This window comes from Sugiyamaella lignohabitans, chromosome A (assembly GCF_001640025.1).
Source record: "Sugiyamaella lignohabitans strain CBS 10342 chromosome A, complete sequence".
NCBI lineage: Eukaryota > Fungi > Ascomycota > Dipodascomycetes > Dipodascales > Trichomonascaceae > Sugiyamaella > Sugiyamaella lignohabitans.
The window spans coordinates 2,717,337-2,745,019 of record NC_031672.1 but is presented as its reverse complement, the minus strand read 5'-3'; the positions used below and the strand labels follow the sequence as shown (position 1 = coordinate 2,745,019).

At 43.6% G+C, this 27,683-nt stretch overlaps 8 protein-coding genes and 1 non-coding gene across 9 annotated transcripts; 5 read left to right on the top strand and 4 right to left on the bottom strand.

The window, feature by feature from the left end:
* Positions 1 to 2,422: 2,422 nt before the first annotated feature.
* On the top strand, positions 2,423 to 4,009 carry MSS4 (1-phosphatidylinositol-4-phosphate 5-kinase; the record flags this gene model as incomplete). The annotated part of the gene is made up of 1 exon (XM_018882838.1): positions 2,423 to 4,009. One exon carries the CDS (start codon positions 2,423 to 2,425, stop codon positions 4,007 to 4,009), a length of 1,587 nt encoding a protein of 528 aa, XP_018735087.1.
* A 1,385-nt stretch (positions 4,010 to 5,394) lies between these two features.
* Positions 5,395 to 7,461, top strand: MSS4 (1-phosphatidylinositol-4-phosphate 5-kinase; the record flags this gene model as incomplete). Its single annotated transcript, XM_018882837.1, has 1 exon — positions 5,395 to 7,461. The coding sequence occupies one exon, from the start codon at positions 5,395 to 5,397 to the stop codon at positions 7,459 to 7,461; it is 2,067 nt and encodes a 688-aa protein (XP_018735086.1).
* Positions 7,462 to 9,245: 1,784 nt separating this feature from the next.
* On the bottom strand, positions 9,246 to 9,319 carry AWJ20_867 (the record flags this gene model as incomplete). The annotated part of the gene is made up of 1 exon: positions 9,246 to 9,319. It is a non-coding gene; the product is annotated as a tRNA-Val (tRNA).
* A 1,410-nt stretch (positions 9,320 to 10,729) lies between these two features.
* On the bottom strand, positions 10,730 to 11,941 carry AWJ20_866 (gag-pol fusion protein; the record flags this gene model as incomplete). The annotated part of the gene is made up of 1 exon (XM_018882836.1): positions 10,730 to 11,941. One exon carries the CDS (start codon positions 11,939 to 11,941, stop codon positions 10,730 to 10,732), a length of 1,212 nt encoding a protein of 403 aa, XP_018735085.1.
* Positions 11,942 to 13,294: 1,353 nt separating this feature from the next.
* PEX1 (AAA family ATPase peroxin 1) lies at positions 13,295 to 16,558 on the top strand (the record flags this gene model as incomplete). Its single annotated transcript, XM_018882835.1, has 1 exon — positions 13,295 to 16,558. The coding sequence occupies one exon, from the start codon at positions 13,295 to 13,297 to the stop codon at positions 16,556 to 16,558; it is 3,264 nt and encodes a 1,087-aa protein (XP_018735084.1).
* A 1,235-nt stretch (positions 16,559 to 17,793) lies between these two features.
* PKP1 (protein kinase PKP1) lies at positions 17,794 to 19,233 on the top strand (the record flags this gene model as incomplete). Its single annotated transcript, XM_018882834.1, has 1 exon — positions 17,794 to 19,233. The coding sequence occupies one exon, from the start codon at positions 17,794 to 17,796 to the stop codon at positions 19,231 to 19,233; it is 1,440 nt and encodes a 479-aa protein (XP_018735083.1).
* Positions 19,234 to 19,456: 223 nt separating this feature from the next.
* HHT2 (histone H3) lies at positions 19,457 to 19,876 on the bottom strand (the record flags this gene model as incomplete). Its single annotated transcript, XM_018882833.1, has 1 exon — positions 19,457 to 19,876. One exon carries the CDS (start codon positions 19,874 to 19,876, stop codon positions 19,457 to 19,459), a length of 420 nt encoding a protein of 139 aa, XP_018735082.1.
* Positions 19,877 to 20,110: 234 nt separating this feature from the next.
* On the top strand, positions 20,111 to 20,842 carry BER1 (Ber1p; the record flags this gene model as incomplete). Its single annotated transcript, XM_018882832.1, has 1 exon — positions 20,111 to 20,842. One exon carries the CDS (start codon positions 20,111 to 20,113, stop codon positions 20,840 to 20,842), a length of 732 nt encoding a protein of 243 aa, XP_018735081.1.
* A 143-nt stretch (positions 20,843 to 20,985) lies between these two features.
* FAS1 (tetrafunctional fatty acid synthase subunit FAS1) lies at positions 20,986 to 27,243 on the bottom strand (the record flags this gene model as incomplete). Its single annotated transcript, XM_018882831.1, has 1 exon — positions 20,986 to 27,243. One exon carries the CDS (start codon positions 27,241 to 27,243, stop codon positions 20,986 to 20,988), a length of 6,258 nt encoding a protein of 2,085 aa, XP_018735080.1.
* Positions 27,244 to 27,683: the final 440 nt, after the last annotated feature.

Below are 27,683 nucleotides of genomic sequence, written 5' to 3'. Positions count from 1 at the left end.
CGGGCTTAGGAAGAGGATCCCACCAAGGGGCTCTCTTAGAAGAAGGGCCGGCACCAGTCTTGTCAACATAGGGACAAAGGTCAAGAGCAGCCATAGGAGTTTCGGCTAGGTAGTCGATAACTGAGGAGGACGAACCACGGACAATACATTGAGGATACTGATCAAAGTCAACTTTAGTTGTTGACGATTGGGTGGAATTAACTTCAAGAACAGATGATTGAGAAGTTTGAGTAGAACCAATAGATTGGGAGCTGGATTTGGAATGGCAAGCTCGTTTGATAGCCTTCAGGGCCTTTGAACCAGTAGAGAACAATTTGGATTTGTTTGAAGCTGATTGGTGGCCAATGTTTTTAACAGAAGAAGAGGACTGGGCACCAGCTTTCTTGACAGAAAGAGAAGCAAGTCTACTCATAGTGGCTAAGTAAATCAACACACTAGAGTAATAACGATAATAATAGAGAGTTTGAACGCTGGTTAAAAAAATCACAGAACAAAACTTGAAGTCGTAGAAGAGCAAGAAGTGTTATTCTAAAGAGAAGAAGAGAAGAAACAGAATAAACCAAAAAAGAGCGAATTCAGTTGCTTATATGTAATTGGGTCATAAAAATTATGTCGAGATTCCTCCCACAGACCAGGCATGCATGCATAGTGCTGCCAAGATGGTAGCATAACTTATGGACCACATAACCACATAACTAACCGGTGAACTTCAGCAAGAAAATGAGCTTTTATTTGTTTTCTCCTGTTTAAACATTTGTGTTGTCGCTAAATCTGATTCTACCACTAGCTCGTTTTGAGTTGTCTCGCGGGGGTCCTAACTTAGTACGGAAATGCCAAGGGATATCTCATCGCAGGTTAAGCCGAACGGGCCTATATGCAAGATAACGGGCAGGCGGCCATCGGGCTTATGCATGCATATCGGCTGGGCATTGGGGCACGCTCGGGGCCCGAGCAGACTGGAGCGGCCCAAGTGCAGCCCAAATGAGACCCAAATAAGGGCCCAAGCGTAGTCTCTTCTGCAGCTGGTCATTGGATTTACTACGCCCCACTGCCTGAAACTCGGCTGATACCTTCCTTGACCACTGAGACTGGGACACCTTGCACCTTCATAATGTTGCGACCTTCATGACACCCATGAAGATTTGGATCTCGATTTTGCGACTTATGATTTTACAGAGAATAATGCTCAGAATACCAATATATATAAAATTATTTGTGTCTAACAACTGATATGTGCTGTGGTTTATAAAATTATGCTCGACAATCCAGCAGGCTCAATTTGGCTGTTGTTGGGCCCGACGGGATTGGGCAGGACTGGGTTGGCCTATGCGAGTCGGACTAAGCCCGTTCTACCCAGTCTATTGCGTCGTGAAGAGTAGATTATGCTGGAGATTAGCTAGGAGCCCGGTCCAATGTTTATCTCCCAATAGCAGAAAGCTCATATGCAGGCCTCGACTGGGGTGCATTTGGGAGGAGAGTGCCGGCTGCACCAGCATACTTACCCTCGTCGCGCTGACCAGATATATCTCGTTCGTCATAATGACACTCCCTTTTTACTGTCGTCTACTCTACTCTAATAGATTTATGAAACTTAGTTTTAACGCTTTGAATTTTATATCAATGATCAACTCAGGCAGCATTAGATGCCTGCCGATTTGAGTAATCCCAGGGGTTGCAGCCACCTGCACGGTTAATCTCCCGATCGCCTGCGCCCACCAGCAGCAGCTTTACTTCCGAACTATTGATCGCCAAGCCCCCCTGAGCTTCCAACCGACAGCTGCTGCCTGCGCTACCCCGAGAATATCACACAGCGAGGGCCATGCCAAGCCTATCGTACTTTAGAATATCCCCATGAAGCTTGTGGACCGTAATTCATTCCACTCTTTCCCCCTGCTCTCTTGAATACTCCTAACTTCACCTCATTTTTGAATACTCTGCTCTTGTTTACAATTGAATTCCCTTTTTGAAAGATTTTCAAGCGTTGACAACAACATCGTCCAAGTATTAATGGGCTATTTTATTGACACTACATTTTGATTGTAGAGCTAGCTACTTGATATTTCTTCATAAATTATTGGCTCTTGGGTCTCGTCGAACGTGGAAGATTCTTCTTTAGAAAGCATATCACATACAGTTGTGGCCCTAGTTTCAACATACCCTCTGTTTTTAGTGAAATTATAAACTTTGGTAAATAAGCTTAAAACGCTGGCCAAATCTTCTCTTATCTTATCTTACCTTATCTTATCGTACCTTATCTAGCATAGCCGTACATGTGCAGCATGTGAAGATCCATCGCCTAGCCACCGATCCCAACTCTATGCACGTAATCACGTGCAGTAATGCCCCTAATTATAAATGTGGTGTTGTTTTCGTTTTGTTTACAGTCTCTTTCCCCCCCTCACGTATTACGTAACACTGCAAGATGTATCACTACGATATACCCCTTCGACGCTCATTCGCAAACTATGCGAGACCGGTGCGATACATGGCTCGCAACCTAATCAAATTTACAGATAACCTTTACACATGCTCTTACCTTTTACCTGAGGTACACATTCCACAGCCCCTATGGGACCGCTCGGTACAAAGTAAGTTCCACTCCGCCAATGAATTGGCTGTCAAGTACCTGGAGATTAAAAGCTACTGCAACACCTATGTCTGTGAGAAGCTCTGTGAGAAGAAGACTCAGGAGCTTGTTCGAAAAGCACGCCTGTCTCAATCCAGTGCTTGGTCTACTGTAACGTCTGCTATAGAAGATCTCAATGAAACCATCGAGATTGCTAGAGGTCAGATTGACCGCTCTGAAGTAGAGTTATGGAGGGCCATTAGAGGAGTAGAGAAGCATCTTAAATTTGTTCTTACCCTTGGTGAGACTGTCAGTACTGAATCCATCAAGGAAGTAGAGTCTCACTTGAGTGGGCGGTTATCCACTTGGGAAGCGGCAAGAGCACCTCGTCTTAAAAAGCGAGTGCCTTCTGCCACCAAAATTTCTACTAATCCTCGTGATACACAAGGAACTCGTCCTAGCAGCTCACACCAGCAAAAGGTAAGTATTCCAACTACAACCAAACACTCCTATGAGAAAAAAACACCTACTCGATCATTACGAACTACCATTTTCTTTGATGGTGTTTACAGATGCGTGCGCACTAGTTTGGCTCCTGGTGTGAGCCATACCTCTTCTCCCACGATTCACGCTGTGGCTGGTGGTACAATTGAGGGACATTCGCAAGATCTATTTAATACCATTCGTAGACGACAGGGAATTAGAACCAGCGACTACCTGAGCGCATTTGACTTGAATTCTGCTGCTATTGTTATCAAGTCTCCTGGTAGATCTGGTTCCGATTTGCTCTACACTGAAGACGGTAAGTACATCATTAAGACAATTCCCAGTTCCGAACACAAAGTGCTGATTGACTTGTTACCCTCATATGTTAAGCACCTTGAGCGACATAAGAATAGTCTTTTGCCAGTATTCCTTGGTCACTATACCCACGAAAATAATGGCAAGCGAACTCATTTCGTTGTGATGAAGAATTTGTTCTCAGGACACAGCCAGGTTGACAGAGTCTATGATCTTAAGGGGTCTACGTACAATCGAGCCGTTGACGAAAATACAGACAATGTTGGTCGGTTGGTGTACAAAGACATTGAGTGGATGAAACACAAGGAGGCTATTCACATGAATGATGAAGAAAGAACAAAGGTCGTGATCCAGATGATGAACGATGTTGCATTCCTGAAGAGAAATAACATCTTCGACTACTCCATGCTGGTTGGTAAGTACGATGAGAGTAGAAAGAGTGTAATGGGAATCATTGACATTTTGACACCCTATAACAAACCACAAGCTCTGAAGAGAACAGCATTGGGATTGCTCCATGATCCCACCACTCTTAGTTGTATGAGACCTGGCGACTATGCAGCAAGGTTCTTCAATTTCATGGAATCCACAGTGGTGCCCACGGTTAGCACTGGCAGAGCCAACAAACACCACAGATATTAAAGATGTAAAGTATATAATGCATGTAGATGTAGGTATGTAAGAGGCGGCAATTGCAGAGTGATTGCCAATTGCCTTGGCCTGTATGTAAATATTGGGATCAGACTCGGTCTGATTTCGATCCGTGCCTCCGGCTGCCGGAGACGGGGCCGAGCCCCGCTTTTCGTTTTTTTTCTTACGGTCCTATCCAACAAATACCTTGGCTATATAATTCACTAGTTGAATTAGTTTAACTTTTATCCATAAAGACTCAAACTCATACACATGGGTTGCAGCTATTCTGGTTATATAGCTGTAATATAGATACGTATAGCAACTAAGTATTATAGTAGAGGGCAATATTTATACTTGTGTATCATCAGGTGACAACGTATATGATAGTAAATTCGACCGGTCTTAAGATTTTTTCAAGAATCAGTCACAAAGCACGAGCTCGTGGCACAAGTACATGTCAACATTGGACCCTGCATATACATGCATGCATATATGGCACCGAATGGCAAAGTCAATAAAAGCAACTGTATTCAGTTTCCAGGAATTGAAATAGGGCTCTAGATTGTCTCCAATGTTTGATGTGTCTCTTAGCTTTCCCCTTGGACAGAACTTTCCTGGGATTTTATTAAAGCGGCATCCAGCGAATCTACCAGCATCTGTCCTCGCAGATCATCCTCGGGAGATAGATTGATAGTTGAAATCTTCTGAAATACTTGTATGGATGCTATTGAATTTAGCTAATTGTTCTCTTAAAAGATGCATTCAATCTTTCTCAGTGTCATGGTCAATATGCTTATATAGTTTGCTACAAACCTTCAGGCATTCAAAAATAAATCAGACTCGGTCGAGTCGAATGCCATCAGCTTTCTTTAATCAGATCTAGATTTGTCATCGTATTTCAACGGTCTTTTATACGCTGAGCTTTAAACCATATAGACACCTTAGGAGCCAACCCAGTTTGTAAAAAGTAGCGCCATCACACTGGTTAAGTAAACCACATCACGTGACCGAACGTCCGAATACCCCCTGAGATCACCTTTTGAGGCGCGGTTATAGCTAACTAAATGACTTACAATTGTGAAGTGAAATTTGTTTAAATTTTCCATGTTTTTCAGTTTTTTAATCCTCTTTTAAAGCTGCACAAAATGGTTACAATGATCCCCCGAGGGAGGGGGGGGGGGGGGGGGGGGGTTGCAAGCAGTCCATAATTTTCGTCCCATAATTTCTGGGCTCTTCTCCATATACAAGGAGGGAAAACTTCCGCTTCTTCCTTCTTTTTCCACTATTTGTTAAAACAATTCTGCCTGCTAAGTTTACACACCGGTATTGTTCCAAGATTATTTTTACCAACGTTCTATTATTGATTTTTTGTTTATCACCCATTCTAGTTAACAATGGGTATTCGTCGATTGTATCGCAAGTGCCGTCATCACCTTAAGAGGGATGAGTCGGTGGTTGCCAACTACCACTCTGTTAATGATGGTGGAGTTGAGTCAAAGCCAATGCCAACTGATAATTTGAGAATTCGTCAAACCTGTTCAGTTGAGGACATTCGTTCGTCTTATCCCAACTGCCAAGCCTTTTTGACCAAGTATGGTAGCAAACACCAAGCTCACAAAGATCGATCTCATATTGGAATTATTGAAAACCCTAGATATGCCTACCCTAACTGTGAAAAGTTGGCCTACTATTCTAAACATGGTGCTCACGGTAAAATCTCCCAGGTAGACTCAACCATTCGCCTTAATATTGATAATAGTATGGGTTATGACTCTGGTAAAGCTCCCTACTCACGAACTGGATCAATTGACTCCAAAGAAACACTTACTACGGATAATTTTGGACTTGAACAGACCGATTATGAGGAATACATTGCCAAGGAAATAAGCTCTGGCCGTGGAACTAAAAACATTATAGTGCCTAACTCAGAGGTTGAAATGGATTCTATAGTCTCTGCTGAAGCAGACAATCTTCATCGAATTTGGAGCACTCCCACTCAAGTCTCTCTAGACATCGTGGTGAACCATGGCGGCAACATACTTTGTGAGGTTGCACCTATAGCCTCAAACTACCATTCTGATGACTCGTCTTGTAAAGAGTCTTCTAATATGGCAATTCGCGAGGAGCCGTCAGACATCTCAACAACTCAAACGGTATTGATTGAAGAGAATCTTACTACCGATAAACAAATATCACTTCCGGTTAAACCTGTTAGACCCAGGGTTTGCCCATTTTTGTTGCAACCCGAAATTGATGAGATGATAGCAAATGAGCGTGAAGGCTCAGTTAGTTCCTCGGTTTGCAACTCAAGCCAGTCAATTGTTTCAGACACCTACGACCTGCCTACAGCCATCTCAGGCAATATCTTGCAGGACGCTACTTGTGAGTACCCTCCACGTTTCGGATCAGTCGATGCCGCTTTAAATCCTAAATTTGTGAAGTTTGACGAAGATAAGAAAACTATGCTCATGAAAAGAGCTGAAGCCAAGATTGACTCTTTTAAAAGAAAGCTTGGGTTAAAGTCCAGCCCCATTGCTCCTAAGAAATATCTTATTTTTTTGGGTATTTACTCCTCCCTTGTTGAGAATCCTCCCATTGTTCATCCCGAGGTTAGAGTCCAGTTCTTTCAGCCAGGACACAAAACGTTCAAGGTTTCTCCCGATGCCGTGGTTCAGTGCCATTTCCCCTCTGTTTACGAGAATATTCGCACACTTTGTGGGTCTTATTTTCCCTACTATTTGAATTCGTTCCTTTTTGATCATGATGCTCTGCACGAAAAATCTCCCGGAAAGACCGATGCTGACTTTTATTTCACAGCCGATCGGAAATACATTATCAAAACTATTCAACGCAAGGAGCACAATACTTTAATGGGAGAGTCTTTCATGAGGGACTATTACTCTCATATCCAAGAGAACCCAGATACGTTAATCCCTACCTATCTTGGTCATTTCACTCTTAGAACGCTTGGCAAAGACACTCATTTTGTTGTCATGAAGAATTTGCTTGACACAGATGTCAATATGGTCTATGATCTTAAAGGAATTAAGCACAGAAACCGATCGGGAGTTAGTAGTGTCATTAATGACCTCGATATCAATAAAGACGGTGATTGGCTGGAAAACCAAGAAGTAATTCTTATGGGAAAAGGCAAGCGAGACAAATTTCTAATCCAATTAGCCTCAGATGTTGCACTCCTTGAAAAATATAACATAATGGACTATTCACTCTTGGTTGGTATCCATAGCGACCCTCAATCAGGTAAAGTTAGACATTCCATGGGTATGATTGATTCACTTTCTCCATATGGTTTGTCCAAGGCACTAAAATCAAATTTTAGTAGAATCGTGCATCGCCCTTCCTCTCTGAATACTATCAATCCAAGGGATTACGGAAAGAGGTTCCTAAATTTCATCGGATCTACCGTCGTACTTGAGTGCGGGGGACCGATGCTTTATTAATAAGTTCATTCATTCATGGTATGTGGTTACCAGCCCATCTGGCAGTTTCCTGGCCACAATTCATTTTGTTCGTTTCGTTTCTTAACTGTTGAATCACGGTGATAGTTTTCGTCTCATCTGAACTTTAACTGAAGAAACTCAAATACCTTAAGAATTACCAGAGTTATGGTTCCAAATTTGGTACTATTGGAATAGTAGTCATTACGATTTCCTGTTGGATTGGCGATTTCAGTCGAGGACACCCCGAGTCCCGACCGACTTCGTCTATCATTCATTGGTTTACTGACCTCATATCTGCATTTTCTCATCGTCCCTTGTTGTTCACTAGACCCGTCGCCTCGCACACCGCGAGCTGCTGACCGTTTAGTTTGTTCGACTACGGTAGTTTCGGCTCCTTGCTGTTCTACTCCTGAATATACTTGACCCCATTCATTTACGGCGCAATCTTGCTTTGCGACATTTTGGATTGGGATCCAGTTCCACTATTTTTCATGGACGGATGATGAGGATTCAAGCAGATTTGAGGCAAGGTGTTCCCATCCCTGGTGACATCTATGGTCACCTTAAGACACCTGGCCAATGAACCGTAGTAATACCACTCTTTCATGACATATTAACTTGAGGTTCAGTTTCCACAGTTATTATCAACCTGATCAAGTGGTTGAAATGAGCTGAACGTAAATACATGGGATGGGTCCAATTGAGAGCTGAATGGGCTGGATTACTGCGACCTTGACTGTTACGAACTTACCTATTGAACTATTATTCACTTTTCTTTCTTTCTTGTTGTTGATCTGCTCTAGTAGCACTAGTTTCTCATGTCTCTTTTATTAATGTTATGATTTTCTCACTTTTTAGCCATTGTTATAAACACTGAGTCTCTCAGTTGTTTGCCAACAGACCATGTTATAACCTTTGAGATATTAGTTTTAGCTATGTTAAGTTATTCCATAACTTGCTAGGCGTAACCCTTGTACACCAGCTGGGATCGAGTAACGTTCCTGAGCGATCTGGAATGATTCGATTATTTATATATTAATACATTATTATTAATCTAGTTTTTCTCTATAATCTGAGACCATAGTTCGTCTGTGCTGTAACATAACAGATGATGACCCAATATTTCAGCATAATTCCGACGTAAAACAAGCTCCAGAGATGCCTGCTGAAATTAATTCATTTGAAAGGATTATTAGGTGAACGCAAAATAAGACTCCCGCTATTTTTCGATATCGAAGCTAGATATGGGGGATTTTCAGGTTGAGGCTGTTAATCATAGGGTTCCAATGCCACTATCGTGTGGCTGCTTCAATATTCATGGATTCATGGAGTATACCCGAAATTAATCCAAGCAGAAAGCTGTGTACCGGTCGTGCTTACTTCGAAACCCGGTATTAGTCCCCGATACCGTCACCCATCTTATCTCCGATACCACATGAGAACAAGTGCCCAAATAAACTGGATGTCTTTCAGTACTAAAAGAGCACATACCATGGAAGATGTCTAGAATAATCCTCTCGACGTGTACACTGATGGGTTAAAACACTAAAAAGAACATTTTTAAACCTCTTACGGCTTTTCGCATCTTCAAGGGCTCATGCCGCTTATTCTCGAGACATTTGGTTTAGAAAGACTCACAAGAACTTAAATGTAAAGAAGAGGAAGTTCCTTCTGGGCGTATTTGAGGTTTGCCGACTTGTTTATTGACAAACGACCAATATTTGGTTCTAAAATATGACAGAGGCGTATTATATATAAAAAAAATACTAGGCTTAGCCAAAAATTGATTCGACCCAGGATCGAACTGGGGACGTTCTGCGTGTTAAGCAGATGCCATAACCAACTAGACCATCGAACCTTATTGATATCTTCAGAATTAGGATTCTGTAAAGGTCCGACTACGGGGATACTAGGGATACGGGAGTCGAAGGAGGCTCTTGACTGGATTCTGATTTAATTAGTAATTTTATTCATAAGACTACTTGTTACTTCTTCAAAATCACGCCACACGTCACGTGAAGATGTTTATAGACGCTGTCCTGCGAAACCCAGTGGGTGACCATCCCGCGGCACTTCCGACGGCTGGTTGGACGAGGTTGGCTCTCCAGCTGTCGCATTTCTTACATTCGCCCCGGTCCTATTAGAATCAGCCTCGATTCTAGGCACAGTATCGTCAGATACCACGATGAGCGGGCAGTCTGGTACCTTCTCAGTAGCCCCTTCGCGTGCCGCTTGATTCCAGCTACTGACTAGTAGCCTAAACAGTTGCGGCTCCATTTTCCTGAGTGGCTCTTGACTGATCTCGGTAGTGTGGAGGGGGTCGCAGTCTTGCCAGTTGACGAACGTCGTCATCTTCTTGTTGTTGATCGCACAAATGCTCGTCACTTCGTTGATACGACTCAACACGACTCTTTCCGAATGGCTTGGTAGGGAGGTTGGGTAAAACTCTGAGCGGTGGAACTTGCGGAACCATTTTTGTTGATGGTGCGGTGCTTCTTGGATGTTTCTTGAATATCTACTTCGAACGAATTGTCCCCCATCTCCTTAACAATGGTATATGGACCTGCGTACACAGGGTGGGCCTTCAAGAATTGGTTCAGGCTTGCCATACGCCTGTGCATGTAGCAAAATGTCCTCTCCGACCTGGCAAGTCTTGTCCCGGTGGTGCCTGGCCGCGAACGGAGACGAGAAAGGCAGGATAAACTGGTTGGCAAGGAGAGCTTCTAGTTGTTTCTCTAGCTCTAGTTTCTCTTGGTAGGACATACGATAAGGCCGTTTCGCGGGGATTCTCTCGTGGTTGCGGAAGTTAATCTCAAAAAAAAAAAAAAAAAACATTCCGGGCGCAATCGGGGAGCGTGGTAGGGCCTCGTTAGTAACCACATCGGCAAACTCTTCGGTCACAAAGGATGAAATTGTAGGCTGCCCAGCGGAGGCAAGTTCTGTGAGGTGGACCTAAAGCGGGGTACCCGGGAACACTGACGCCCACAGGTAGTAGAGAGCGTATTCGTGGCGCGTGCTTGACTCTTTTTCCGGTGTCGAAGTCGATATAGTTGAATTCGATCGGGGTAACTGGGGTGACTGGGGTGACTGGGGTGATTGAGGCGAGGCAACTGGGGCAACTGGGGCAACTGGGGCAACTAGGGCAACTGCGTGACCGGGGTGACTAGAGTGACTGAGGTGACTGAGGTGAGTGAAGTGACTGGAGTGACTGGAGTGACTAGAGTGCCTGGGCACTAGGGCAGCTGGGTGACTGGGGTGACTGGGGCAACTAGGGCAACTGGGTGACTGGGGTGACTGGAGGTTTGGTTAGGAGCGTTGCAGACTGAGAGACTAAGGGACAGTTCCTGGGGAGCGGGTCTTGGGGCACGTAGTGGCCACAGAAGGTGCGTTGGGCCCATTGGATGTCCCGCTCGTGGGACGCAATAAACGGGAGTCCTAGTACGAGCTCGTGGGCTAAATCCGGGACGATGTAGGCGTGAATGGTCTCCTCAAATCCTGGTCGACGAATTCTTAGCGAAGCGAAAGTGGTGATATTGAAGTTAATGGTAGCCGAATTTATTGATGGTACTATGGATCGGGGTTTTACTGAAGAGACTTTAACTTCCGTTCCTCTCGCTAATTGGCTGATAACATCCGGGTGGACGAGATTCGTCTCACAACCAGTGTGCAGTAGGGCTTTGACTTCCACTCGCTCTGAAGCTTTGAAGGGCACCGTGAATAGGGATTCTGATTCTTGAGGTGGCTGAGGCGGGAGAACGGTGGTACTAAGGGATCTAGTCAGGGGCTTTACTGAGTCTGTTATTGCGTCATTTTTGAGCCGAGTTAATGACGCGGCCCTTTTCCCCTTAGGGCAGTCTCGGGCGATATGGCCCTGGCGACGACAGCGGAAACAACAATCACTCTTGCGGAGGGCTTCGCGTTCGGCTTCGGTCAGTGGTCGGAGACGGTTAGCGTTGCCCATGATAAGGTCTCCATTGTGGTCCATTCCGCCTGGGTAGTTAAACGGTGCGGAAGGGCCTGCCTGGTAGTGAGTTGTTCCTTGGAGAGAAGACGATTCTGACCCTTCCAAGCTGAAACGATAAGCGATGTCAAAGGCCTCTTCCCAGGTCGTTGGGTTCATGAGGCGGACCATGGGGCCACATTCAGCGCGGAGTCCGCTAATAAATCTAACCCTCAGGGCAGTATCCGACGGTACGTCTTCTACGCGTAGTTGCGAGACAACGCGTCCAAATGCACGTCCATACTCCTCTACGGTAGACGTTTGACGGATTGTCGTGTAGGTGTTAAGAACAGTTTCCTGCTCATAGGCATAGAACCGAGCCTTAATACCTTGTTGGACTTCTTCCCAGGTTAACGGGGCCTTGTTGTTCTGGGGGGTGGCCACGTTCTGATGTTGGGTTCGGCTGTTCACTATTGCGCGAAGTGCCTTGACTTCGTCTATAAGGGCTTGGAGGTTCTGCACGCTAGGTTCGTCTTCCATGGTGTTGTCAACGTCTTGAAAAAAACTGTCGGTATCAGCATCAGAGCTAGAAGCATATTAGGCTGAGTATTTCATTGACTCAGTTGCCAGTGTTTTGGTGTCGCTCGCTACCAATTGTAAAAATCAGGATCGAAGTAAAGGTACAGCTAGGGATACTATGAATACGGAGGTCGAGAGAGGATCTTGACTGGATTCTGATTTAATTACTAATTTTATTCACAAGACTTTTGTTACTTTTTCAAAATCAAGCCACCCGTCGCGTGAAGATGTTTATACACACTGTTCTGCGAAACCCGGTGGGTGACCATCCCTCGTCTCTTCCGACGGCTGGCTGGACGAGGTTGGCTCGTCAGCTGTCGCATCTCTTACAATATTTTGAACTCGCCCAAAGCTTGATAGTGTGAAAACGAACGAAATTGTCCTGGATAAGTATGTCAATCTGGGAGCAGACTATCCGTTTCAGTTACCGAATTCAACTCATGCCGCTATCGATATTCACCTTGCATTAGTCAAGGTATGCTACTGTCCACTTTTGTCTCATATAGAACGTCATAGTCGCGTTTTACTCGGTCTAGCAACGTTAGATTGTCGAAACAAGTAGCAAATTATTCATATAAATAAGAGAGAAGTCCTGTTGGATTATATAAAAGATCCGATTTGATAGTGTTTTGTATCTCATTGAGTATAGTAGAAAACTTCATTTTATATCTTGTCCTCAGTCATACTAACAAACAGTACTGTATCGAGATTTCGGCAAGGGTCGATCCGTTTTGACACCAACAGCCAGAAACATACATCTATCAGTATATAATTACAATTATTCTCCATTATTATCAGTTTCAAATTGTGCTGGAAGTAGTGTTAGGTGTTTAATGCGTTTGAAATTCAGTCTGGCGGCTACTATGCACTCATCAGCCGTTAACTAACTGCCTCGGTGTTTTACCGTATACACTTCCACTTACTCCACATTTCTACTGCATATGAATCCCCGGAGTTCGCTTCGGTTATATAGACGCAAACCAACTGCCTAGAAGCTAGCAAAAGAGAGGTAGACAGTTATAGTTCAGAAGTTTATAGTTCAGAAGCATCTTACTTCTTGGCAATGTCATATTCAGCTACAGTGGCTTTTGTGCCATTACGGTCGTCGTTAGTGAACTTGCCTGCTTCGGTGACTGGCGTGTTGTTTAATGCGAACATTGTACGTATGACTTTTCTTCCAGCCTCTGATTATACCCCAAGGGTTGAACTAACAAAAAATAAATCTAGCCAGCTCAGAATGTTGTTTTTGAATTGAAATTCCAGAAAAGGGGTATAAGAATCAAGGAAGAACATGTTTTTGTTGGCTGGACAGGTATGACCTCTGCCAGCGATGCTAGACCCGGTTCCTCTTCTAGTGATATCTTAGAGATTGATCCCACTTTTGCCAGTGGACTCGGACTAGATCAGAAGCAAAAAGTAACAATTGTGATCCATGCTGATCCGCCTCAAGCTCATACGGTACACTTGGATCCAGTGACCAACTCAGATTGGGAGATCGTAGAAACTCATGCCGAGTTTTTGGAGTCATGGATGATTAATCAAGTACGTGCTGTCAGCAAATTACACACTATCACTGTTTACCCTTCACCTACAAGTGTAGCTACCTTGGCTGTCGTGAAAATAGAACCTGAACCAGCAGGTGGATTTGCCTTTGCTCAGCTATCACCTAACTCCGAGGTGATAATTGCACCAAAGGTTGCCAAAAAGGAAAAAGAGCAATCAAAACTTATTGGTGGAAACAACTCAGCTGCATCTGGAACGCATTCTGGAGGTAAACAATCTGGTAGAGCTGCTCCAAACGTTCTTTTAAGAGGTGTCAGCCTTCCTCACCCATCTTATAGCGACCTCAATGCTGCTTCTCAAAAGTATACCATGGAGGTCTATGCTGACCCTGATTCTGTTCTTTATCCCTTGCGTGGTGCGGAATATGTTAGTGTTAGTGTCATTACACCTACTGGCGTACAAAGTGGTAATGCTAACCAAAATACGGTACCCGGAGTCAATAGTACTGCAGCCAACACAGCCAACAATGGTACGGGTAGTAATGTTACTGGTGCTAATTCTGCTACCACTGCAGCTCTGGGTGAAGATACAAATGATATTCCATCTGCAACCTCAGTAGTTGCTAAACTGGTTAGTTATAGAAATGGACCTCACGGACATGTTGGGCTCTCGTATGCTCTAAGTGTGGCACTTGGTATTTCTGATTCTGTTGGAAATGTAATTCGCCTTGAACCGGCTCAAAAACCGCTGTCCAAAGCTCCCTCAAAACTATCTATACGTCCTATTGTGACCGTCAGCGCCCCAAACTCTCTTAAACTCAAGTCAGCTTCGTCGCAGGACGAGTCCAGTGCTGGTGACAAGAAACTAGATCAAGTCAAAAAACTACTGGACCAAGTGTCACTTTTAACAAACAGTGGTAGCCCTATTACCAACTTCATGCAATTACCACCAATTGGAGATGAATTGCCTTTGGGGTGTCTTGTTGAATTTGATACCGAGACATCGCATTCTACAAGCACATCTCCTATCTGGTTTAATGTCAGTACAAAGTCATCTTCAAAATTGCCAACAATTGCATTAGAATCAGAGGTGGTTCGCCCTGAGTCGTCTATAGCTCCACGTTTACAAACATTGTTGGAGCCTCGTTCTGTTTCTAGGCCCATTGTTGGAGTAGACCAGTTTCTGTCAGATGCCAATACGGCAGTGAGAAGTGGAAACAAGGGAACCCTTGTTTACGGCACACGGGTGTCTGGTAAGACATCTGTCCTTCGGGAAGTCCAATCACGTCTCAAGGAAGATTTTGTTCATACAATCTGGTTCCCGTGTGCCGTACACGCAGAAAAGCAAGTTCATTCACTCAAGGAAACTTTACGCAAACTATTCCTTGAAGCTGCTTGGTACTCGCCAAGCGTCATTATTCTCGATGATTTGGATAAACTTATTCCAGCAGAGATTGAACATGCGGATGCTACCAAAACTAGACAGCTTGCTGAAGTGTTCAAGTTATTGACAGAGTCTACTGTATCTGTCCGCAATGTCAGTATTCTCGCTTCCTCAGTCACCAAAGAGAGTCTGCACTCTTCTTTGATTACCAATCACATTTTTGAAGAAATTTTGCATTTGAAATCGCCTGACAAGTATGTCCGAGAAACTATTTTAAACCAGGCAGTTGCTAGCTTGGGTTTAGTGAAAGACCCCAGTTTTGATATTCTGGAGGTTGCAGGTAGCACTGAAGGATACCAACCTGGTGACCTTTGGACTTTGGTCGAAAGAGCTAATCACGAGACCCTATTTGAAAGGATCGAGGCAGGACATTATGGCACTGTAGCAGAAAATGGGTCTGCTAATGGCAGTGATGCCCCAGGCTCGACTATTAACCAGTCGCATTTTGATGATGCCATGAAGGACTTTGTACCGTCATCACTTAGAGGAGTCAAGTTACAAAAATCCAGTGTTTCCTGGTCAGAAATCGGTGGACTCCGAGAGACCAAAAAAGTTATTCTCGAGACTTTGGAATGGCCGACCAGATATGCTCCTATCTTTGCGAACTGTCCGCTCCGTTTGAGATCTGGTCTGTTGCTGTATGGATATCCAGGTTGTGGAAAAACACTCCTTGCCTCTGCAGTCGCAGCCCAATGTGGACTTAATTTTATTTCTATCAAAGGACCTGAGATATTGAATAAGTATATTGGTGCCAGTGAACAGTCTGTTCGAGATTTGTTCGATCGTGCTCAGGCAGCAAAGCCATGTATTTTATTTTTTGACGAGTTTGACTCAATCGCACCAAAAAGAGGTCATGATAGTACAGGTGTTACTGACCGAGTAGTCAATCAAATGCTTACTCAGATGGATGGTGCCGAGGGTCTTGATGGTGTTTATGTATTGGCAGCTACCAGTCGGCCAGATTTGATTGATTCTGCGTTGCTCCGTCCTGGACGTCTTGATAAGTCACTGATTTGTGATATGCCTGATTTGGAGGATCGGTTGGACATTCTTCGTGCTGTTCAAGGTGATATGAAGCTGTCTGAAGATGTGGACCTACAATCGGTAGCTGAGCAGACTAGCGGATACTCTGGAGCAGATCTTCAGGCTCTCTTGTATAATGCTTACATGGAGGCTATTCATGAAGTCGTCGATGTAGACCTTAACTTGGACGATAATAGTGCGACTGCCAATGGCTCTGCTGATTCAAACACATTGGCTAAGACGATTGACTTTTTCGAAATTGACCCTACCTCTCCTGCTACAAACGGTAATGCTGTTACGAGTCGTCATGATGCTAGCAAACGGGCAGAGATGTCTAAAAAGCTCGAGGTCATCATGGGTTCGACTGAGGTCAACGCTTCTCAGACGAAAGACATTGCTGCTTCTGGGGCCTCTTCCAAGGCCTCAAATAATGTTGTCATTCTCCCTAGGCATATAGCCAAATCTCTTGCCGAAACTAGCCCATCTATTTCACTCAAGGAACGCAACAAACTCGGGGCAATCTACCACCAATTCGTGTCTGGTCGTAGTGGAGAGATGCCCAGTGGAACACCTAGTACTGATATCGGCGGCAGAGCCACTTTAATGTAAATATATAAAGAGTTTGTATAAATCTATGCATTTTATTATATTTTAATACTGGATCTTTCTGGAGCCAGCCAGTGTGTTAGATTTATATATAAATGGTTCAGTTATATTAGAGGAGATGTTTTAAATGCACCCATAAATACTAAAGAATTCACGTCTAGAAGTTGTTCCATTAGTCTCTAGAGCGCCAATGTTTCACTCCCCCATCCCAATATCACGACTTGAACTTAACGAAGGAGCAATCTCACCTAGAGTGTTGATATGTCGTTGAACCCTGGATGTTAGTGTGCATATCTCAGTTATAGCTACGCGAACCAAGTGGCCGTGCTGTCAGGGTCCACGATATGTTACAGGGTCCATCCCTGCATATCACTAAACGATACTCTCTGTCACATGGCCGAATGCCCGAAAAGGCCTGTAACTAGCAGAGTTTTTCCGCACCTCGGTCAATAAGGCCGTGGTGCAGTTGGGAGAAGGACCGAGAATCAGCCGTAGTCGGCAACTAAATGTCTGATATGCATAGTAGTCAAATTGGCGATGGGCCACCGAGTTTTACCTCGTTATATGAGTCACGAGGATAACTGATTGAGCCTTCTGCCCGATGTATTTTCGAGGCCCATCACTCTTTCCTACCCCACAAATCAGATCATTTCTTCACTGAGAAACCTTACTCTTTTTCGTGGTACAACTATATATAAAAACTGAATTTGTCATTCCACCATCATTCCTTCTTCTTCTTCTTTGGTTCCTATACTTGTTGTATTGTGTGTTCTAAGGTGTACCCTCGATTCTGGAATATTTGACCGAGTGCCGAGATAATTCACTTGTTCGGGAGATTAGTGGCCTATCTTATCACCCCACACATCTAACGCATCAAAGCATCATCACACTTTCTAACTGAGAAGAGTCATTTGGATTGACAGCTTAATTCTGTTTATCTTCATTGCTAAATATTTTAGAAAAACTATTAAACTTGGTTTGATCGTAATAGACTGGTTTTTTTAGTGTTTTTATTCAGGATAGATTGATTAGAAAGCTGTTTCCCAATTATTGTATTTCTTCGTCTAAATCTACAGAGTGAATATCAACTAAGTTTTATTTGTAACCAATCTGATTTCGGCTACGTTAGCGACCATACTTGATTGAAAATATCGCATTGAATTTCCAGGGATTGAAAAGGTCTTTTATCATACCAGAACTTGAAAGAAACCTAGACTTGTTACGTTGAAAAGATCTAAATGAAGCCATCTCAATTGTTACGGTTTTACAAAGCCGGTTCGACATCTGGTTGGCGACTCACGCCTGAGATGGTGAAAAAAATCTCACATTATGCCCAATTTCCTGCAACTGGAGTTAGTCTGAGGCAAATGGTACAGTTTGGAGATAACCCATCAGCTGGTAATCTGTTTCGTGCCTCACAATTTATTGTTGAAGAGCTACCGATCCGGCTTGCTCATCGTGTGAAGGATTTAGAAGCATTACCAAATGGGCTTAGTGAAATGCCATCTATTCAGAGAGTAAGAGATTGGTACTCACAGTCGTTTGAGGAACTGACTGCCATACCCATTCCAAAACTGAGTAAGGAAATAAAAGATGCTTTATATCATCATCAGGGTAAAGAAAATATTAAGATGGTTTTACCTCTGAGCAATAATGGTGAAAGTAACGGACATGGAAATGGTAATGGCAATGGAAAATCAAAAGGAAAGAGTGTTATGGCATTAAAATCGGAACCCGGTCAACAGGGTCAGATCAACCCATCGCTTGAAGACTGGAAAGCAGAAGGATTCCAGGAAGATATCAAAACATCTCATGGTCACAGAAGGTACTTTGCTAGTGTAGACCCTAACATTGTGCAATGGCCAATTGAAATTGAAAATTATAACGAACAAGTTACAAAAGCTCTGCAAAAAATTAAGACTCGTCACGATGGTGTTGTATCCACTGTGGCCCAGGGTGTTCTAGAGTGGAAGGAATCACGACCAAACATTGATGTGGACTATTCTCTACAGACTTTCCTTGATAGATTCTATATGTCACGTATTGGAATTCGTATGCTTATTGGTCAACATATTGCATTGAATCTGGATCGAGGTATTAGACCAGATTATGTGGGTATAATTTGTACTGATACAAATATCCGCGATATTGCTCAAAGTGCAGTTGACAATGCACGATTCATTTGTGAAGATTGGTATGGTCTGTATGAAGCACCACAAGTTGATATCGTCTGTAACCCTGATATCAGCTTCATGTACGTACCTGGCCATCTTAGTCATATGATTTTTGAGGTAGTCAAGAACTCTCTTCGTGCTGTTGTTGAACTATATGGTGTTGATTCTGATAGTTATCCTCCCGTTAAAGTCATTGTTGCTCAAGGACAACAAGACATTACAATCAAGATTTCCGATGAGGGTGGTGGTATCCCTCGGAGTGAAGTGCCATATGTTTGGACATACATGTACACAACTGCGAAGAATACCCCGCATCTTGATCTTGATCTGTCCAAATCCGATTTTAAAGCACCTTTGGCTGGCTTTGGATATGGTTTACCAATTTCGAGACTCTATTCGCGCTATTTTGGAGGTGACCTCAAACTTATCTCTATGGAGGGTTACGGAACCGATGTTTACCTGCATTTGAATAGACTCAGTAGCTCATCTGAACCTCTGCCTTGAAGGATCCAGGATGCTGAGTTCAACATATAGTTAATGAAATTATGAAATTGTCTTTTATAGTATGAGAGTGCTTGCCAAGCCAACGCAATGGTCTCGTATACATCTCTGAACACTTACATAGAGATTTCTTATGAAAGCAAATAAATTAAATTAATTAAATAAAATACAAATGAAGTAACAAAATGGATTGTCAATAAATAGGTTTTGTTGTTAAGGATATCGTCTAGCCGAGCCCACCCCAAGCACCACGGATTCTCCTTGCCAATTGAATGTCTTTTTGCATTATAGTGACTCGCTTTGCATGTATAGCACAAAGGTTTGTATCCTCGAATAAATGGACTAAAAATGCTTCAGTAGCCTCTTGTAATGCCAGGATAGCAACTGACTGCCATCGTAACTGATTGTCAAACCCTAAATAGTCACCAACTATTTCTCTCACCAATCTTGCAAATGGCAGTTTTCTTATAAGTAAGTCTGTTGTCTTTTGGTATTTCCGTATCTCTCTCAACGCCTTGGTTCCTGGTCGGTACCTCTTTTTCCTTCCAACAGGAATCGGGTCGCCAGCTGTTACTGGGTACGATTGAGGTCCAATGCTTTTACGGGCTCTCTTGTTACCAACGGTGACCGTACTAGGTCTGGCCATAATTATTGTCCTATACTACCAGCCTAAGTGTATAGTACTGTAAAATTTGTAAAAGGAAAAAAAAAGTACAGATGACCCTCAAAAGTTCACTATGAGGAAAATCACGGCTTAAAGATAAGATATGCATCTTTAAATTGAAAGTCGCGTCACGTCAAGCCGTGCCTTTCACAAAGCTGCGAAGTGAAAAATCAGCTGCAAAGATTCTGAGATCAGTTATATAGAAATCTTTCAATTATGAGCAGTGAACCTGGATTCAAACTCATAGAGAGACCTATATCTCGAAGAAAGAATCGAAATAGCAAGAATCTATGGAAAGAAAAGTCAGCCGAAGATTATAAGAATATTATCGATAACTTGCAAACAGTGATCAAAAATTCACCTTATTATGCAGCATTGTTGAAAGCTCTCGGAGCAATACCCGGTGATTCGGTTAAATATATTCGATGTTTGGCTTTGGGTTCGCCCACAAGCACTACTGGTATACATTGCCAATACCAGCTTGCGTTATTAATTATTTTATTAGATCATTTTAAGCTTGCAGCCAAAGATGTCACAGCATGGGATCCAGTTTTTGAATCAAAGGATCTTGATCTCCTCAAACTTTATGGGTTTGACGTGGTGGAGGAGGTCACCCCTGGTGATGGCATTCCTGACATGACAGAGTGGTTATACTATATGCCTCATGCCCCACATATATTAACGGAAAGGGTCTTAAAAGCCGTTGATTCCCTTCCACGAGGAGTTATCCTTGGAAACGATCTGCTCACCTTTGATACTAGAGTAATCGACGAAGGTGAAGAATCAACAAAAGATATTGCATTTGTAAGAAGCATTTCAAAACAATTGGTTGAAGGAGATAAAGACAGTAACTGGGCAATTGAGCAAATCCCAAATTTCCCGCTTAAAAATGCGAACTGGATGACGGCATTTTACGACATGTCTGTACATATAAAGCATACCCGTTAAAATGTTGGCTGTTACTATAGTCCTTGTAAGCTAAAGCATATAGCATATAGCATGGTATTTATTAACTCTATTTATTTAATAATAAACTTCAAAAATATAACAAATTACAAATATTAATTAAATCAAACACAAAACAAAATATTTTATGAACTCTCATAGCTCTCCCAGTTGTCCAATACATTCTTAATCTTTTCACTTCCAGTCAAGTCATAAACCTCTTGGAAGTATTCCTTGGTAATCTTGAATGGCTTGGCAGTCAAGTTAGGAATATACTTGTTGATCAGACTTGCAGGCTTGACAGCTGATTGAGGAACCTTCTTGATAAGGAAGTTCTTGAAAGGCTTGACACCGCTTCTCAAGTATGAACTGTGGAATGGAACACTGATGCCCTTAAGTGGGATGACAGCAAAACCTCTCTCCAAATCAATGGGCTGAGGCTTAGCAGTACTCTTCTTGGCAACCTCGTCAACAATTTCAGTCAAATGCTGCTTGACTTCTTCAACAGGGATGGTCTCAAGGAGTTTGTCAATGTTAATCTTGTGAATCTTCAAGAAGTTGAGAACATTGGTAAGGGTGTCAAGAGCACGCAAATCACCAGCAGCGACGTATTGCTGGTTTTCAACGTTGTAGTTAACAATCTCCAATAACCACTTGGTCTGTTGAGAAATGTGGTCAACAACAAATCTCAATGCAGCATCGTTGAAAGTAGGAGAAACTCTTGATGGGTTAACAGCAACCATACCGTAATTCGATCTGCCAGCAGAGTCACGAGGAACAGCCACTTGCATGGTCATACCTCTATAGAAAACAACATCAACCAAACTCTCAATTGGCATAACATCACCAAGAGACGCAAGAGCAGAATACTCACCAAGGGAGTGACCAGCGAAAGAACTACTGGAGTCAATCAAACCCTTGGACTTCATGTCTTCAAAACTGGCCTTCTCCATCAAGGTAAGAGCAGGTTGTGTGAATTGGGTAGCTGAAAGCAAACCAGTTGGTGACTTGAAAGTGTAGAAATCAGTATCTTCAGTGATTGACTTGAAGATCTTCTCGCTCTTAATCTGTCCGTTTTCATCGACAGTTTCGAACATCATGGAAATATAATTCTCACGAATAGCCTTACCACGAGATCCTCCGAAGTGGACAGTCAACTCCTTGGGATTGTTCTTGACAATGTTGATGATAGAGAAACCATAATTGTTCAAGAAGTGAATATCGGCTCTATCCCAGACCTTGCGTGCAACTTCGCTGGACTCGTAAAGATCCATACCCATACCTTGTTCTTGAGAACCTTGACCAGTGAAGACATAAGAAGAGATAGGTTGCTCAACCTCAGCTTCACCCACCAATACGGGCTCGTTGGTCTCTCTCTTGAAACTTTCGACCTTGATAATCTTTCTACCGTTAATCATACCAATGTGCTCCAACTTGGTCTCAATATCGTCATTAGGAAGGACCATACCAACAAACGAACAGTTGAAGGCACGAACACGGCTAACATTGTTAGCAGCGGCCCAAGTTTCGACCAAAGATCTAACAGCAGCAGAAGAGTACATGCCGTGGGTGATGGTACCAGGCAAGTTGACGTACTGAGCAAAAACTCTGGAGACGTGAATAGGGTTGTAGTCACCAGAAACGTTGGCATAAGGCTCATTGGAAGATGGAGCTCTGGAAGCCAAAACAGTTCCAGCATTAAGAGGGATGGCGTTCTCAAATTGAACAGGTTGCTCAACAACTTGACCATTTCTTTGCAAGTAGTCAATGACTGGGTTACCATAAGACTCGCCAGCCTCGTAGTTCACGGTACCAATTTGAATGACCTCCTTGGTAGGCAACTCGAGAAGAACTTGACCAGTGGTCTCGACAGTGCTAAACACAGTAGCGTTCTTAAATCTAACGAAAGATTGGGTTCTGAAAGTCAAAGACTTGCCCAAAAGATCAATAGAAGAGTCGTCAAGCTCAAACCATTCCTTGGAGCACAACACAGCAACATCCTTAGGAGACTTGAGATGAATTTCAACAGGAGTCTCATCCTTGCGTTGGAAGCAGTTCTTGTAGTCGTCAAAAGAACCTCTGTACAAGAATTGAGAAGTGACTTCCATAATAGGCTTGCCCTCTCTAGTAAGAATTCCTGAAACCTCAACAACCTTACCAGAAGGTTGGATGGTGACAGACTTAAGGCTGGCAGTTGTAGAAACAACATCTCCCTTCTTCAATGGCTCAGCACCAGTGAACATCTTGAAACCATTGGAAAGGTGGACAAGCTTCAAGATATCACCGTCAATGACATTGGGGAAGATGGCCTTGATAATGGCCTTCCAACCAGTGACAATGGCGAAGTCCATGGGGGCATAAGTGACCTTGTTAGGTCTCTCAACGAAGGCCTCACCATTGTTTCCAACAGCGTGAACAAAGTCTGCAATAGCTTTACCTTCAACAGTGACAGAATCACCATCCCAAGGCTTAGTGACATCAAGGTCAATAGGAGTCTTTTCGTTAGAACCGAACCAGACCTTCCAGTAGAAATCCTTAACTCTTTGGTTTCTGCCTTCCATGACTTCTTGAATAGGAGCGTAACCGAGCTCAGGTTGGTAGGTATAAAGAAGCTCCATGGCGACAGGTTTCTTCTCGTAGGTTCTGTGTTCAATCAAGTGAACCTTGATGACATCCTTGCTAGATTTGGAGATCTCGACAACCTTGGTCAATTTGCCATTGATAGGCTCGTAGACCTTGATGGCAGTAGAATCAGGCTTGCTAACATCAGTAATCTCGACCTTGAGACCTCTAACAGGAGCCAAGACTTGCTTAAGAGGGTTAGGTTGATGCTTAGTTCCTTGGACAACAATGTTGGCAGACAACAAAGAGTATCTCCAAGAATAAGTTTCACCAGCAACAAGATTAATCCACTCTTCAAGAGATGGGAATGCAGAGTCACTAGCATTGGCATCAATCTTGTAAACAACATTGTCACCCTCGTGAAGAACAGTCACACCTGAATAGGTGAACTCAATGTCAGACTCGCCCTTAGGAGGTTGGCCACCGAACGATTCAATGACAGGAACCTTGGAGGCATCACCACCATAGAAGTCGCTAAGAAGTTTCTCAATGTGACCATTGTGGATTCCGTCCAAGATATCTTGAATGGGCTCATCAATCTTGGCGGAGAATTTGGCAGCAACAGGACCGTGAAGAATACAGGTACGGCCGACATCTTCACCAACGACAGCAGCCAAATCCTCAGATTGCCAAAGAGAATCCTTCTTGAAGTAAAATTCGAAGTTGTCATCAAGAGCAGGGATGAAAGGAACAGGCTTTTGAGTGGGTCTACGACAAAGCAGCAAGAAGTAGTCCTTGTCTTGAGCATTGATGATTTGAGTCTTGGCTTCGGGGTAAGCTTCGAGAACTCTGTCCAAAGTACCAAAAGGCTCGTCAAGTTGGCTGTATGATTGCAAGACAGAAAGCTTACCGCTCTCAGTGGTGAAACGCTCTTCCAAACGTCTAATGAAATCACCAGTAAAGTTACGGAGAGTGGTATCAATCCATCTCTTCTCCTTCTTGACAAAGAGCAAATCGATACAACGAGAAACGACTTCACCGTAAGTCATATCTTCCAAATCAACGACCTTGCCGCTAAAGTCACGACCGAACCAGGTCTTTTGGAAATCGTCATTAAGACGCTTGATAATATAATCACGCTTAGAAGCAAGAACCTCAACTCTCTTATTCTTAGGCAGGCTGAAGATCATGTTATCAAGCTCGTGCCAGAACAAAACACCACGAGTAGCCAACTTATGGATGGGTTCACCCATCTCAGAGTTAACAGTGATGATACCACCAGTGGCACCCTTGTAAGTCTTCTCCCAGTCCTTATCAGCGACACCAGGGGCATTGACAATAGCCTTCTTAGCATCAGGGGAAGTGAAAGTCTCCTTAGCAACCATGACTCTGGAACCCAACAAGAAACCGTCAAATGGCATGGGAGGATAGTTGAACTTAGTAGACCACTCACCAGTCAAGTATGGGTAAGTATCCTCAGCACTACCGAAACCAGAACCACCAACAAGGATGATATTAGGTTGGCGTCTGATCTTAGAGTACATTTGAAGAACGGGAGCGTGGAAGTCCTCAAACGAGTGGTGTCCACCACCACGACCACCAGTCCATTGAATAATAACTGGGAAGCTAGGGTTGGCAGCAGCAATGCTGACAGCAGTAGCAATGGACTCCACAGTACCAGGCTTGAATGAGATGTGCTTCAAGCCCAAGTTGCGAATGTACTCGTTGGCAACATCCAGAGATGGAACACCAGCACCAATAGTCAAACCTTCAATAGGGAAACCATCCTTACGGAGGTTCTCAATAAGAGGAATACACCACTGAAGCATGACTGGGTTAACGTACAGAACGTTAAGAGTGATACCAACACCAGGCTTAGTAGCATTCTTAATTTTCTCAAGAGCAGCAGTAAGCATGCTGGGCATGAAGTAACCACCACCACCCAACTCAATGTGATAACCAGCGTTGAGAGTGGCAGCAACAAACTCGGGACGAACAGTGGTAGGTGTCATACCAGGAACCATGAGAGGAGGTCTTCCAAGCAGTCTCGAGAACTTAGTATCAACATATGTAACACCGCTCTTGGTCTTGATAAGCTTGGGGGAGAATTCCTTGACCCAGTCAAGGGCAACACGGACAGCACCCTCTTCTCTGTCAAACAGCTCTTGCTTGTAACCGAATTCTTCTTGAGAGGCAGAACCATCCAAAACACCGGCAAGGATAACACGAACACCGGTACCGTCCTTGTTACGGTGAGTAAGGAGACCCAAACCAGAAAGACCACCAGGACCGAAATCAAGAATGTGTGTAGAAGAAAACTTGGTGGCAATCTCCCAGTTAACTGGCAAGTGAGTAATGAGTTCAATAACACGAGCAACAATCGAGGATTGCGAAGATCTGAAGTCAGATCCATCGTATGTGTCGTATACAGGAATGGCCAAACCAGAGGCAGTGAACTCAACACCAGCAGACTTCAAGTCAGAAACAATGATGTCAGTGGCATCAGTCAACAAAGGAGAGTGGAATGGCGAAGTAATAGGCAAGAATCTGTTAGAGAAACGAAGCTTTCTTTGACTGTGAGGAACACGGCCTTGGTTCAAGCCAGTGGGAGCCTTGGCCTTACGAAGAGTGAGGTTAAGACCGTACAAGGATTGAGGAGGACCAGTAACAACCATGTTTCTGGCACCGTTGATAAGAGAGATGACAATGTGCTTCTCCTTGGGCAAATGTTGGTTGGTAATATCAACAAACTTTTGCAATTGTTCTTGAGACAAATCACGAACGGAAAGCATAGGGGAAGGCTTTCCTTCACCCTCAGCAACAGAGTCCTCCAAAACAGAAGGAGGCAAAGAAGTGTGAGGGTATTGCTGTTGACATCTTAAACCAATGTAGAAGAAAATAGTCATAGCCTTTAAAGCGGAATCAAAGAAAGACTCCCAAGAGTCAGATGAGGCAATAGTGACAGCAGTAACGAGACCTTGAGAATGACCGGTAGCACCAGAAAGGTACTCACGGAACTCACCAGGGGTCTTGCCAAGAACTCTACAGGTAATGGCATAATGAGCAAGCTGGATAACTCCGATAACAGGAACAGAGATGGGAGCAGAAATTAAATAGTCGTTATCGGGAGTAGTCTCGGGGTGATTCAACCATCTCAAGATATCCAAGCCCTTGGTGTAAATCTTGTTAGCATCAGAGTGCTCTCTAGACAATTGCAATAACTTGTCAGCAACCAATTCAATAAAGTCGCTGATAGTTCCGTTGTAAACATTATAAATATCACGAAGCTCTTCAAAGTAGTCTTCAGTGTTGCCTTGGCCACCGAAAATGGCGTGCAAAGTAGCCCTGTCATCGCCGGCAGCGCGCAAAAGAGCAGAGTCGTGAGACTTAATGGGTCTGTTGGCAGCCAAACGAGCAGAGTAGTACGACTTGACAACCTTCTTGATCTTCTCAACAGTGGTGCCAGAAGCCTCACCTTCGCTGCCAGCGGTTTGAAGAGCAGCAGCAACAGCGTGTACATCGTTTCCTTGCAAATAACGTGACTCGAACTCGGTCAAAACAAGTGCTAAAACGTCATCATAAGGACCAGGCTCTTCGTCGACCAAAGTAGAAGTGAATCCCAAAAAGTCGGCCAAAAGCTCAGTTGACGAAGCAGGTTCATCATCACCGGCGTTTCCCTCAGTAGGAGGTGGCAGAGTGGCCAAATACTGGTCTCTTAATTGTGAACAGTTCAAATACAAAGAAGTTGGAACCAACAGAGTGTGCTCAATGTCGCCGTGCGAGAGCATCAAAGGTCGCAATGATGCAGCACTCTGTGGAGTAGACACACCAGTAGCATACATTGTCTAGGAGCAAAAGTTAGATATCATTGACCAGCTGATAATTTTTTGATTGTTACCTCTGTCTGATGTCCAGTTCTCGTCCAGGTCTCACACAAATTTCGCCGACTTTGTTTCATTCAGGGGGGTGCTGGTGATGCTCCTGCGAACAAGCACTTCTGAGAAAATCATCGCTCGGCATGCCCTTGCTGGGCAAATTCAGGGGTCGTGACAAAAAAAATTAATACGCGGCTTGACCTGAATATTTCACTGCACAATTGTCGGGCGATCCCAACAACCACAGTGGCTCTTCCGGCAAAAACATCATGCGTGGGACTCGGACTAAATGGAACTGCCTGACAAAAAGGCGGAAGCACCTAATACTTACAATAAATTAGCCAGATGGATCAAATAAAAATGCAAAAAAAAATAATAAAATCTTAGTTAATGCGGTTCGTCTATAA